The sequence below is a fragment of the Tursiops truncatus genome, chromosome 19 (assembly GCF_011762595.2).
Source record: "Tursiops truncatus isolate mTurTru1 chromosome 19, mTurTru1.mat.Y, whole genome shotgun sequence".
NCBI lineage: Eukaryota > Metazoa > Chordata > Mammalia > Artiodactyla > Delphinidae > Tursiops > Tursiops truncatus.
Window position 1 is genome coordinate 53,299,899 of NC_047052.1, and position 13,361 is coordinate 53,313,259.

Here is a 13,361-nt window from a genome sequence, read left to right on the forward strand (position 1 = left end):
CGATTATTCCTCCCATGAAAGATAAGTTCCCTGTGTTTCTTATTCTCTACAAACACACACAGAGGGGACGTACACACGTTTTTTTCCTATATTCTTACCTTGGAAAATATCACACATGTTGATAAACTTGTTTCTGTAAGTGACTCGGTACCCGATTTTAGCAAACTCCTCCATGTAAGTGAAGTCACTCTGTAACTAGGAGGTGAACTGCTTATTTAAACATTTGCTTTCCCTTATGCTTGGAAGTATATGTGCTGTCGAAGCAAGCACTGGACAGCTTTTCTTAAAGTTTTTTATTGAAGTACAGTTGAGGTACAATATTATATGTTACAGGTACACAACCTGGTGATTCACATTTTTTAAAGTGTACTACATTTATAGTTGTTATAAAATACTGGCTGTATTCCCTATATTGTACAATACGTCCTTGTAGCTTATTTTATACACAGTAGTTTTAAGCTCTTAATCCCTTATCCCAATCTTGCCCCTCCCCCTTCCCTCTCCTCACTGAAACCACTAGTTTGTTTTCTGTATCTGTGAGTCAGTTTCATTTTTGTTATATTAACTAGCTTATTTTATTTTTTACATTCCACATATAAGTGCTACCATATGGTATTTGTCTTCCACTGTCTGACTCATTTCACATAGCATAATATCCTCCAAGTCCATCCATGTTGTTGCAAATGGCAAAATTACATTCTTTTTTATGGCTGAGTAGTATTCCATTATATACATATACCATGCCATCTTTATCCATTCATCTGTTAATGGACCGTTAGGTTGCTTCCATATCTTGGCAAATGTAAATAATGCTGTGATGAACATTGGGATGCACGTAGCTCTTTGAATTATTGTTTTCATTTTTCTCAGATATACAGCCAGGATGGAATTGCTGAATCATACGGTAGTTCTATTTTTAGTTTTTTTGAGGAACCCCCATACTGTCTTCTGAAGTGACTGCAGCAATTTACATTTCAACAGCAGTGTACGAGGGTTTCCTTTTTCCACATCCTTGACAACATTTGTTATTTGTGTTCTTTTTGAAGATAGACATTCTGACAAGAATGAGGTGATATCTCATTGTGGTTTTCATTTGCATTTCTCTTATGATTAACACTGTTAAGCACCTTTTCACTTGCCTGTTGACCATCAGTGTGTCCTCTTTAGAAAAATGTCTGGGCAGGCATTCTCCCCATTTTTTAATTGGGTTGTTTGGTTTTTTTGATGTTGAGTTTTATGAACTGTTTATGTATTTTGGATATTAACCCCTTATTGAACATATCATTTACAAATGTTTTCTCCCATTCAGTAGGTTGTTGTTTCATTTTGTTGATGGTTTCCTTTGCTGTGCAAAAATTTTAAGTTTTAATTCATTTGTTTATTTTTCTTTTTATTTCCTTTGCTTTAGGAGACAGATACAAAAAAAAATTATTGCTACAATTTATGTCAAAGTGTGTTCTGCCTACATTATCTTCTAGGAGTTTTATGGTTTCAGATCTTACATTAAGGTCTTTAATCCATTTTGAGTTTATTTTTGTACATCGTGTTAGAAAATGTTCTAATTTTCGTTTTTGTTTTGTTTTGTTTTTTGTTTTTGGCCACACCACATGGCATGTGGGATCTTAGTTCCCCGACCAGGGATCAAACCCACACCACCTGCATTGGAAGCACAGAGTCTTAACCACTGGACCACCAGGGAAGTCCTAATTTTTGTTCTTTTACATGTAGCTGTCCAGATTTCCCAGCACCATTTATTGAAGAGACTATCTTTTCTCCATTGTATAATCTTACTTCCTATGTTGTAGATTAACTGACCACAAATGTGTGGGTTTATTCCTGGGCTCTCTATTCTTTTCAATTGATCTATTTGTCTGTTTTTGTGCCAGTACCACACTGTTTTGATTACTGTAGCTTTTTACAAGAGTCTGAAGTACGGGAGTGTGATTCCTCCTACGCTGTTCTTCTTTCTCAAGATTGTCTTGGCTATTTGGGGTCTTTTGTGTTTCCATACAAATTTTTTAATTTGTTCTAGTTCTCTGAAAAATGTCCTTGGTATTTTGATGGAGATTGCATTGAATCTGCAGATTGCCTTGAGCAGTATGTTCATTTTAACAATATTAATTCTTCCAATCCATAATCGTGGTATATCTTTCCATCTGTTTGTGTTGTCTTCAAGTTCTTCCATCAATGACTTATAGTTTTTTTTTTTAAGATCTTTTTAAAAATATTTATTTACTCCGGCTGCATTGGATCTTTTAGTTGTGGCATGCACGATCTTTTAGTTGTGGCATGTGGGCTCATAGTTGCGGCATGCGGACACTTAGTTGTGGCATGCAGACTCTTAGTTGCGCCATGCAATCACTTAGTTGCTGCATGCACGCCGGATCTAGTTCCCCAATCAGGGATCAAACCCAGGCCCCCTGCATTGGGAGCGTGGAGTCTAACCCAGTAGACCACCAGGGAAGTCCTAGTGACCTATTGTTTTAAGAGTACAGGTCTTTTACCTCCTTAGGTAGGTTTATTCCTAGATATTTTATTCTTTTTTAAAAAATTTCTTTTTATATTGGAGTGTAGTTGATTTGCAGTGTTGTGTTAGTTTCAGATATACAGCAAAGTGATTCAGTTATACATATACATATAACTATTCCTTTTTCAAATTATTTTCCTATTTAGGTATTACAGAATATTGAGTAGAGTTCCTTTGCTATACACTAGGTCCCTGTTCATTATCTATTTTAAATATAGTAGTATTTTGGGGAATCCCCTGGCAGTCCAGTGGTTAGGACTCCGTGCTTTCACCGCCATGGGCCTGGGTTCGATCTCTGGTCAGAGAACTAAGATCCCGCAAGCCATGCAGCACAGCCAAATATATATATATGTATAGTAGTATTTATTCTTTTTAATGAGATGGTAAGTGGGATTGTTTCCTTAATTTCTATTTCTGATAGTTCATTGTTAGTGTATAAAAATGCAACAGATTTCTGTATATTAATTTTGTATCCTGCAACTTTACCAAATTCGCTGATGACCTCTAGTAGTTTTCTGGTGGCATCTTTAGAATTTTCTTAGTATCATGTTATCTGCAAACAGTGGCAGTTTTATTTCCTCCTTTCTAATTTATATTCCTTTTCTTTCTTTTCTTCTTTGATTCCTGTGGCTAGGACTTCCAGAACTATGTTGAATAAAAATGGTGAGAGTGGACGTCCTTGTCTTGTTCCTGATCTTAGAGGAAATGCTTTCAGCTTTTCACTGTTGAGTATGATGTTAGCTGTGGGTTTGTCATATATGGCCTTTATTATGTTGAGGTTTGTTCCCTCTATGCCCACTTTCTGAAGAGTTTTTATCATAAATAGATGTTGGATCTTAAAAGCTTTTTCTGCATCTATTGAGATAATCATATGATTTTTATTCTTCAGTCTGTTAATGTGGTGTGTCACATTGATTGGTTTGCAGATGTTAAAAAAAAAACCTTGCATCCGTGGGATAAATCCCACTTGATCAAGGTGTATCGTCCTTTTAATGTATTGTTGGATTCAGTTTGATAATATTTTATTAAGAATTTTTGCATCTTTTTTCATTAGTGATATTGGCCTCTAATTTTCTTGGGGTTTTCTTTGTGTGTGTTTGTGATATCTTTGTCTGGTTTTAGTATCGGGGTGATGCTGGCCTCTTAGAATGAGTTTGGGAGTGTTCATTTCTTTGCAGTTTTTTGGAATAGTTGAAGGATAGGTGTTAACTCTTCTCTAAATGTTTGATAAAATTCACCATGAAGCCATCTGGTCCTGGACTTTTGTTTATTGGGAGTTTTTATATTACTGATTCAAGTTCATTACTGTTAATTGGTCTGCTCATATATTCTATTTCTTCCTGGTTCAATCTTGGGAGATTGTACATTTCTAAGACTTTGTCCATTTCTTCTCAGTTGTCCATTTTATTGGCATACAGTTGTTAGTAGCAGTCTCATGATCTTTTGTATTTCTGTGGTGTTGGTTATTACTTTTCTTTTTTCATTTCTGATATTATTGATTTGGCCCCCTCCCTTATATTCTTGATGAGTCTGGCTAAAGGTTTATCAATTTTGTTTACCTTTTCAAAGAATCAGCTCTTAGTTTCATTGATCTTTTCTATTGTTTATTTAGTCTCTATTTCATTTATTTCTGCTCTGATCTTTATGATTTCTTTCCTTCTACTAACTTTGGGTTTTGTTTATTCTTCTTTTGCTAGCTCCCTTAGGTGTAAGGTTAGGTTATTTGAGATTTTTATTTCCTGAGGTAAGCTTGTACTGCTATAAACTTCCCTCTTAGAACTGCTTTTGCTGTGTCCCATAGGTTTTGGATCATCATGTTTTCATTTTCATTTGTCTCCAGGTATTGTTTTGGTTTCCTCTTTGATTGCTTCAATGATCCATTGGTTGTTTAGTAGCATATTGTTTAGCCTCCACGTGTTTGTGTTTTTTGCAGTTTTTTTCTTGTATTTGACTTCTAGTCTCACAGGGTTGTGGTCAGAAAAGATGCTTGATGTGATCTCAATTTTCTTAAATTTACCAAGCCTTGTTCTATGGCCTAGCATGTGATCTATTCTGGAGAATGTTCCATGTGCATTTGAAAAGAATGTGTATTCTGCTCCTTTTGGATAGAATGTTATGTGTATACATCATATATATATATATATATGGAGTCCATCTAGTGTAATGTGTCATTTAAGGCCAGTGTTTCCTTATTGATTTTCTGTCCATTGATCTAATTGGGGTGTTAACGTCCCCTACTGTTATTGTTACTGTCTATTTCTTCCTTTACATCTGTTAATATTTGCTTTATGTATTTAGGTGCTCCTAAGTTGGGTGCATATATATTTACAGTTGGCCTCCTGTTGAGAAGGCTGGGTCCTTAGGTTGCAGGACTATGGTTTTCCTATATCTGGTGTGTGCTCCCTGGTGAATGAGGCTGGTCTGGAGACTACAGCAGAATTCCTAGAGGACAGGGTCAGGGCCCAGAGGATTCTGGAGCTCATGCCTGCCCACTGGTGGGTGGAGCTAGATCCTGGGTCCTCTGGTGGGCAGGGCCATGTCCAGAGGTGGATGTGAGCTCAGGGTGTCTTGAGGCAGCTTATCTGCTGAGAGGTGGGGCAGTGTCTCTGCCCAGTTAGTTTCTTGGCCTGAGGTGTCCCAGCACTGATACCTACAGGCTGTTGCACCAGGGCAGGGCAGGGTCTTGGGGCTAATAAGCTAGAGGGAGGATTCTACAATGGTGCTTGCTAGCACCACTGTCCACACAGTAGAAGGAGCTTCCAAGGATGGCTGCTGCCAGTGTCTTTGTCCACAGGGTGAGCTGCAGTTGCCTCCTGTCTCTCCAGGAGACTCTCCAAGATCAGCATGTAGGTCTGACGCAAGCTCCTGTCAAGTTACTGCTTTTGCCCTGGGTCCCGGAGTACGTGATATTTTGTGTGTGCCATTTAAGAGTGAAGTCTCTATCTCCCCCAGCCCTCTGGGACTCCTGAAAGCCCCACTGGCTTTCTAAGCCAAATGCTCTGAGACTTGACTATAACATGACTCTGACCTTCCTAACCATCTTGTTATAGTTCCTCCTTTATGTCTTTAGTGGTCTTTTCTGGCTGGTTCTGGTCTTTTTCATCAATGGTTGTTCTGTAAATAGTTGTGACCTTGGTGTGCCCATGAGATGAGGTGAGCTCAAGGTTTTTCTGCTCCACCATCTTGACTGATCTCAGTTCTGGAGGATGAAAGTTCGAGATTATTGTGTCAGCATGGTCTGATTCTGGTGAGAAGCCTCTTCCAGGATGCAGATTGCCGACTACTTCACAAATCCCCATGGTAGAATGAGACTGACCATAGACAGCTTTTAAGCCTCAACCCTCTCCCCATTTTTAGTACAGCTTACTGAGGTACAACTGACATACCAAAACCAAAAAAAAAAGCACTCATTTATTGTGTCCTCCCTGTACTCTACAGTGGGGAATCTTATAAGCCAAGATGCTCCTTTGTTTGGTGCCCCCAGGAAAATCAGACCTCTTGCAGGACTCATAACCTCTACATAAACCTAAAACAGGTCTCCTCTCCTTGCTCTCCCAAGCCATTTTGTGCCAACTTGGGAAGCCTGCACTGCTGTATCCAAAAAGTCTAATTATGTTTAAAACATTTTCTTCCTTATTTGGTGTCTAGCATTACCAGTCTTGACATCTAAAGCAGATTTTGGGTTCTAGTTGTTGACCTAAAACAATAAAACAGCCAGTTATTTTACAAGCAAAGTGGGTTTATTCAGAAACAGCAAAGAAGTGCAATTCAGGACATGCAATCTATGGCAGACCACAGGAGAGAAACTTTTTCATAGAAGAGAAGGGGAACTTGTGAAGGGCTGTCATTAAAAAAAAAAAAAAAAAAAAAGGTCCATTAAAGGAAACTGGGAGTTCAAAGTATAAACGCTTCCCATTGGCTGAGTTGTGACAGTCTCTCATTGGCTGGGCTGTTGCTGGGCAAGGATAAATGATTTCTTCCTCCTGCTGGGTAGTAAAGTAGTAATGTTTCTCCAGGTGGATGGAAGAAACTTCTCTTCCTATTGGCTTTGCAGTTGATGTCAAGTGGGAGGACATGAGAGTTCCCCCTTCCGGCCTCCCGACTCCATTTTACAAGAGATTTCTGTATTAACTTTTGGAGGGTCTATCTTATATCTGTGGGATATCCAAAAGTGCAATTAACTATTTTTGAGGGGGGTCCATATGTTCAGTTCCTAGTTGGCCTATAAATAAAACAAAATAAACCATCCTTTCCTCCTTAAGTTAGTCTGTTTGTTCTTTTTTTTAAAAATTTATTTATCTTATTTATTTATTTTTGGCTGCGTTGGGTCTTTGTTGCTTCATGGGGGCTTTCTCTAGTTGCGACGAGTGGGGGGCTACTCTTCGTTGCAGCGTGCTGGCTTCTCATTGTGGTGGCTTCTCTTTGTTGCAGAGCACAGGCTCTAGGCGTGTGGGCTTTAGTAGCTGTGGCCCGCGGGCTCTAGAGTGCAGGCTCAGTAGTTGTGGCACATGGGCTCAGTTGCTTCACGGCATGTGGAATCTTCCCGGATCAGGGCTCGAACCCTCGTCCCCTGCATTGGCAGGTGGATTCTTAACCACTGCACCACCAGGGAAGTCCCGAGTCTGTTCATTCTTAAGGGGAAACTTATGATCAGTGATCTTTTCAAATTACTCCAGTAAGAGCTCCAAGAATAAAATACTATTCCTATCTTTATTCCTTAAATTTTCTACTTCCTAACACTTCATATGCTTAACATGTTATTTTTTACCTCGTATACTGATAAATCAAGGCATTGCAAGCCATGGGTCTTATGCAGGCAAAAAACGGGGCACGCTGAAATATAATCATATCACATTTACAAATAGTACTTCAAATGTTAAAGAGGGCAGAGTCTAAAGTTGTACTGCTATGGTATTTTAATCATATCCACATGAATACCCAAGGGGCAGAGTGTAGAAAGAATAACTCAAGGATGTTGTGAATATATATTCATAAAATTATACGTTGTTTGATTCCATCATGCAAAGAAATTGTTGCAGGTGCCTTTCAACCTTAACGTCCTAAAGATGTATTGTTAGTATTTGTTATGAAGTACCACAGTGAGGTGGCATAGGCTTGATAAGATAGAAAAAAATTCATTTAGAGTTTTAAAATGATTAAATTATGTTAATAAAACATGACAACTCTGACACATTTTGAGTAAAATGGTATCAAAGTGATAGTGGTTAAATGTGAATCCTACACATGTACACTGCATTCTGGGTGTTTTGATTAAGTTCTCCTTTCTGATAATTGTTCTCTTTAATTACTAAGAATAAGACTATATTTTCTCTCATCTTTGACATCAGCTATTTTCTTTGAAAAGAGAGGAGGACCATCATTTCTTCTCCATTATTTCTACCACATAAGCAGTCCCTACTAACCTATCATCCTATTCTCATGAAAATCTCAGTCTCATTTTTTTTTTTTTTTGCGTTACGCGGGCATCTCACTGTTGTGGCCTCTCCTGTTGCGGAGCACAGGCTCCGGACGCGCAGGCTCAGCGGCCATGGCTCACGAGCCCAGCCGCTCCATGGCATGTGGGATCTTCCCGGACCGGGGCACAAACCCGTGTCCCCTGCATCGGCAGGTGGACTCTCAACCACTGCGCCACCAGGGAAGCCCAAAATCTCAGTCTCTTAATCTTAAGGACTGCTCTGTTTCAGCCTCAACTGGCAGAGTGTTGGTTTCTGATAATCCAGTGGGTCCTCTGTTGTACCAATAAATCTGTAGAAGAGGATCTGAAATTATTATGATTTACATCATTGTTTTACTCATTCAAAAACACAGTGTTGTTCGTTAAAATTCAGTGTCCTGTTCCTTCAGAAAACATGAATATGAATGATCCCCACCTAATACAAGTAGGCCCTTTTATCTTAATGATCCCTTAGCAGAGCCCATCATGGTAACACATAAAAGCATGTGATGAAGGCATAACATCAATAAATTTTTAACTTCAGGTTGAAAAACATCAATAGTAATACAGCCTTTTCAAGAAACTTCATATAATAAAAGTATTTTTAAAAAGAGGGAAATGGTACATTTCCAAAGATCTCCTTGCTTTACCAATACCCATCATTTCATAAATTTGAAATGATTTTGACTTTTAATAACTGTGAAGAACTTAACATCTGAAATTGATTAATCTAGGACTAGAGACTTAGTCTCCCTAGTATAAGTTATCTGATTGTAGCCCATTGTTTAAAATGGTTAAATGATTTACACCATTCATTACATTTCTAAGGGTTTCTCTCCAGTATGAATTCTTTGGTGAATCCTAAGGTCAGACCATTGTCTAAAGGCCTTGCCACATTCAGTACATTTGTATGACTTCTCTCCAGTATGCATTTTCTCATGACCCCAAAGGTGTGAACGTTTGATAAAAGCCTTACCACACATATTACATTTGTGTGGCTTCTCTCCAGGATGTATATTCTGATGTCTGGTGAGGCTTGAGTACTGCTTAAAGGCTTTGCCACACTCATTACATTTGTAAGGTTTCTCTCCAGTATGAATTCTCTGATGAATTGTTAGGTTTGAGTTTTGACTGAAGGCCTTGCTACACACATTACATTTATATGGTTTCTCTCCAGTATGGATCCTCTGATGTCGGGTGAGGCGTGAACACCAGTTAAAGGCTTTGCCACATTCATTACATTTGTACGGTTTCTCTCTACCATGAATTCTCTGATAATCCTCCAAGCTTGAGCTCTGAATAAAAGCATTATCAGGTACATTAGGTTCATGGTTTTTCTTTTTGGTATGTATTTTCTGATGTCTAGTAAGGTGTACGAATTGCGTATAGGCTTTATCACACTCATTACATTTGTAAGGTTTCTCTCCAGTGTGGTTTCTTTTATGTTTAGTTAGGCTTGAACACACAGTGAAGGCCTTGCCACATTCACTACATTTATAAGGTTTCTCACCGGTATGGATTCTCTGATGTTCTGTAAGACTTGAACTTTGGATGAAAGCCTTACCACACTCATTACATTTGTATGGTTTTTCTCCAGTATGAATTTTCTGATGTTTTACCAGACTTGAAGTGTGGATAAAAGCCTTGCCACACACAGTACATTTGTGTGGCTTTTCTCCAGGATGTACATTCTGATGTTTAGTCAGGTGTGAGCACTGCTTAAAAGCTTTGCCACATTCATTACATTTATAAGGCTTCTCACCAGTATGAATTCTTCGGTGAATCCTGAGGGTAGACCACTGCCTAAAAACCTTGCCACATTCAATACATTTGTACGGCTTCTCTCCAGTATGAATCCTCTGATGATCCCAAAGATATGAACGTTTGGTAAAACCCTTACCACATTCGTTACATTTGTAAGGTTTCTCTCCAGTATGAATTCTCTCATGACGCCAAAGGTCTGAACATTTGATAAAAGCCTTACCACATTCGTTACACTTGTGTGGTTTCTCTCCAGTATGAATTCTCCAATGATTTGTAAGGTGGGAATTCTGATTAAAGACCTTGTCACATATATTACATTTATATGGTTTCTCTCCAGTGTGGATTCTCTGATGTCTTGTGAGGTTTGAGAACTGTTTAAAGGCTTTACTACACTCATTACATTTGTAAGGTCTCTGCTCAGAATGAATTCTCTGATGACTAGTAAGGACTGAATGATGGATAAAAGTCTTTCCACATTCACTACATTCGTATAATTTTTCTCTAATATTTGTTTTCTGTTGCTGTGTAAGCAATGAAGGATACACAGGAATGAAGGAAGAAACCTTTCCATATGTGTTACAAATGTTGGTTTTGACACTAGGAGGAAATCTTTGAAGTGATGAAATTGAGGAACAAGTTTTGACAGACTTCTCAACTTGATTACATTCATAAATTTTCTCTTCAGTTTGAAATCTCTGCAATTCAGCCAGATGTGATTGAAAGCTTAATCCAGTTCTATTGTCAAAATGTTCTGGATACTTGTTTCCTGCATAAACTATGTTATTTTTTATTTTTAACAAATTCTTTATAAATGACTTACTATTTTTTAAATATTGACATGCACTTTTTCTTAAAGAAACACTTTGTTTTAAAGGTAAGTTAATCCAGGATTTGCTGTATTGTTTATCTTTTCTACCAGTGTGATTTATGTTATCTGTCATAAGCTCTCCTTTGGAATTTCTTTCTTCACATCCACACTTATTCTCAAATTCATACACAGTTCCCCTGACTTTGCTGAAGTCAAAATCCTCAATACCATGGCTTCCATGTCTTCCCAAGACCACTGATTGGTATAATTCTCTGTTATTAATGTTTTTCTTCTTTAATAATTCCTTGGTCAGAAAACTAATGGAGGTATCTGAAAGATAACCATAGTCTTCATATTAAGTAGAGTTGGAAGATGAATATTACACTAAAAGTAATACTTACATTGAAGAGATGAAAAACTTCTTAACCAAACTCTATAAATGTTTAAGAATAGAAAGTGAATAGAATCCTTTAATAAAATATACATGCATTTTAAATTATTTTAACTGAAGCCTACTTTCAAACACTCTAAAACCAAATCACTCACACTATGTAAACTTACCTAATCTATGAAAGTGTATTCTTTGACTACCACACCAAAGAACACACCAATTGGCAGTAGACAAATGGTTGTCTCATATTGAAGAGAAACAGGTATTATAAAAATGCAGATTTACTACATAAATTATTGCATGCAAATAAGTGCTAACGGATAGCACCATATGAAGTAATGATAAATAATCCAAAAAAACATAATGATTAAGATAAATACATGAAAATTACAAATTGAAAAACTAAAAAGGTAATAGCAAAATCAGGAAGAATTTAATAATATATCAGTGTGACAAAATATTCTGAATATCTACTCTAAAACTATCTATATTCAAGCAGAATAGGCATTATACAACACTAACAGTTGGTGAACTGCAGTCATACTCTATGCTAGCTACTGAAATCCATAATCTGTAAGTGACAATAAATAAAAAATTTTAATAAACCAAGATAAAACCAACAGGTAAATAGTAACCACAATTATACAAAATTACAGACTGTGGAAATCTAATGATTTCTCCCTTAAGAACAAGAAAAAGGACTTATAGTCAAAGGAACACATAATGTGAGAATTGGAAAATGTTGTATAACTCAAAACTCTCCCAGGGCAGAGATGCTATGCAGGAGGCACTTATCAAACATATTTAGGGACTTCCCTGGTGGTCCAGTGGTTAAGACTCCGTGCTCCCAATGCAGGGGGCATGGATTTGATCCCTGGTTGGACTAAGATCCCGCATGCCGCATGGCATGGCCAAAAAAAAGGAAAAAGAAAAAACAACCATATATAAAGGGAAATGTATTAGCTGCTGACACTTGGGGCAAGAGATTAAAGTTGGAGCAAAGAGCAGACACATTGAAAAGCCAGGTTATAGTGGTTAGGATTCAGAGCTTTCACTGCTATGGCCCCCAGGTTCAATCCCTGGTCAGGGACTGAGATCCCACAAGCTGTGCAGCATGGCCAAAACAATGAAAAAACAAAAAAAAAAACACAAACAAAATAAACATAAGATGCAGAACCACAGATAAGAAGAAATCACATATACAGAAGAATTGCATATACGGAGGACTGACTATAAACTATAAACAGTTTTCAACTGTGCGGAGGGTCAGTGCCGCAAACCCCCACATCATCCAAGGGCCAACTGTATAGTAAAGGAAACAGGAAGGAATCAAAATTGTACGTTAGGAAATACCTATCTAACACAAAGAAGGCAGTAATGGAAGACTTGAGAGGAAAAGATATAAGACACATGGAAAACAAACAGCTAGTGACAGAGGTCCTCCTTTATCACTAATTACAGTAAATGTAAATGGACTAAACTCCAATTAAAGGGTAGACGTTTGCAGCAAGGATTAAAAAAATAGGATCCAACTATACAGGCCTACTTCCTTTTATTGCACTTTGCTTTATTGCACTTCACAGATATTGCATTTTTTTACAAATTGAAGGTTTCTGGCAACACTGTGTTGAGCAAATATGCTGGCACCGTTTTTCCAAAAGCATTTGCTCACTTTGTGTCTCTGTGTCACATTTTGGTGATTCTTGCAGTATCTCAGACTTTTTCATTATTATTATATTCATTTTGGTGATCTGTGATCAGTGATCTTTGATGTTATTACTGTAATTATTTTGAGGTACCACGAACTGCACCCCATATAGACAGCTAACTTAAATCAGTAAATGAGTTGCGCTCTGATTGCTCCACTGACTGGCTATTCCCCCATCTCTCTCTCTCTCTTTCTCTCTCGGCCTCCCTATTCTCTGACACATAGCAATATTGAAATTAGGTCAAGTGTTCAAGTGAAAGGAAAAGCCACACATCTCTACATTTAAATCAAAAGCTAGAAACTACTAAGTTTAGTGAAGAAGGCATATTGAAAGATGAAACAGGCCAAAAGCTAAGCCTCTTGCACCAAACAGCCAAGCTGTAAACACAAAGGAAAAGTTCTTGAAGGAAATTAAAAGTGCTACTCCTGTGAACACATGAATGATAAGAAAGTAAAATAGCCACATTGCTGATGTGCAGAAAGCTTTAATGGTCTGGATAGAAGACCAAACCAGCCACAACATTCCCTTAAGCCAAAGTCTAATCCAGAGCAAGTCCCTAACTCTCTTCTAAGAAGGCTGAAAGAAGTGAGGAAGCTGCAGAAGAAAAGTCTGAAGCTAATAGAGGTTGGTTCATGAAGTTTTAGGAAAGAAGCCATCTCCATAACATAAAAGTGCAAGGTGAAGCATTAAGTGCTGATGTAGAAGCT

General features: G+C 37.8%; 1 protein-coding gene across 2 annotated transcripts in view; it reads right to left on the reverse strand.

Moving 5' to 3' along the window:
• The window catches only part of LOC101335285 (uncharacterized), a 26,451-nt gene continuing 13,090 nt past the window's right edge, over positions 1 to 13,361 (reverse strand). Inside the window, exons 4-5 of one of the 2 annotated variants that reach the window (XM_033845541.2) lie at positions 8,959 to 10,884; positions 1 to 8,293 (exon numbers count right to left, since the gene is read on the reverse strand). In XM_033845541.2, coding sequence (XP_033701432.1) covers positions 8,235 to 8,293; positions 8,959 to 10,884 — 1,985 coding nt within the window. In that variant the 3' untranslated portion in view covers positions 1 to 8,234. Of the gene's footprint in view, positions 10,885 to 13,361 lie in introns of both variants that reach the window. The other variant, XM_033845534.2, reaches the window with a different exon arrangement.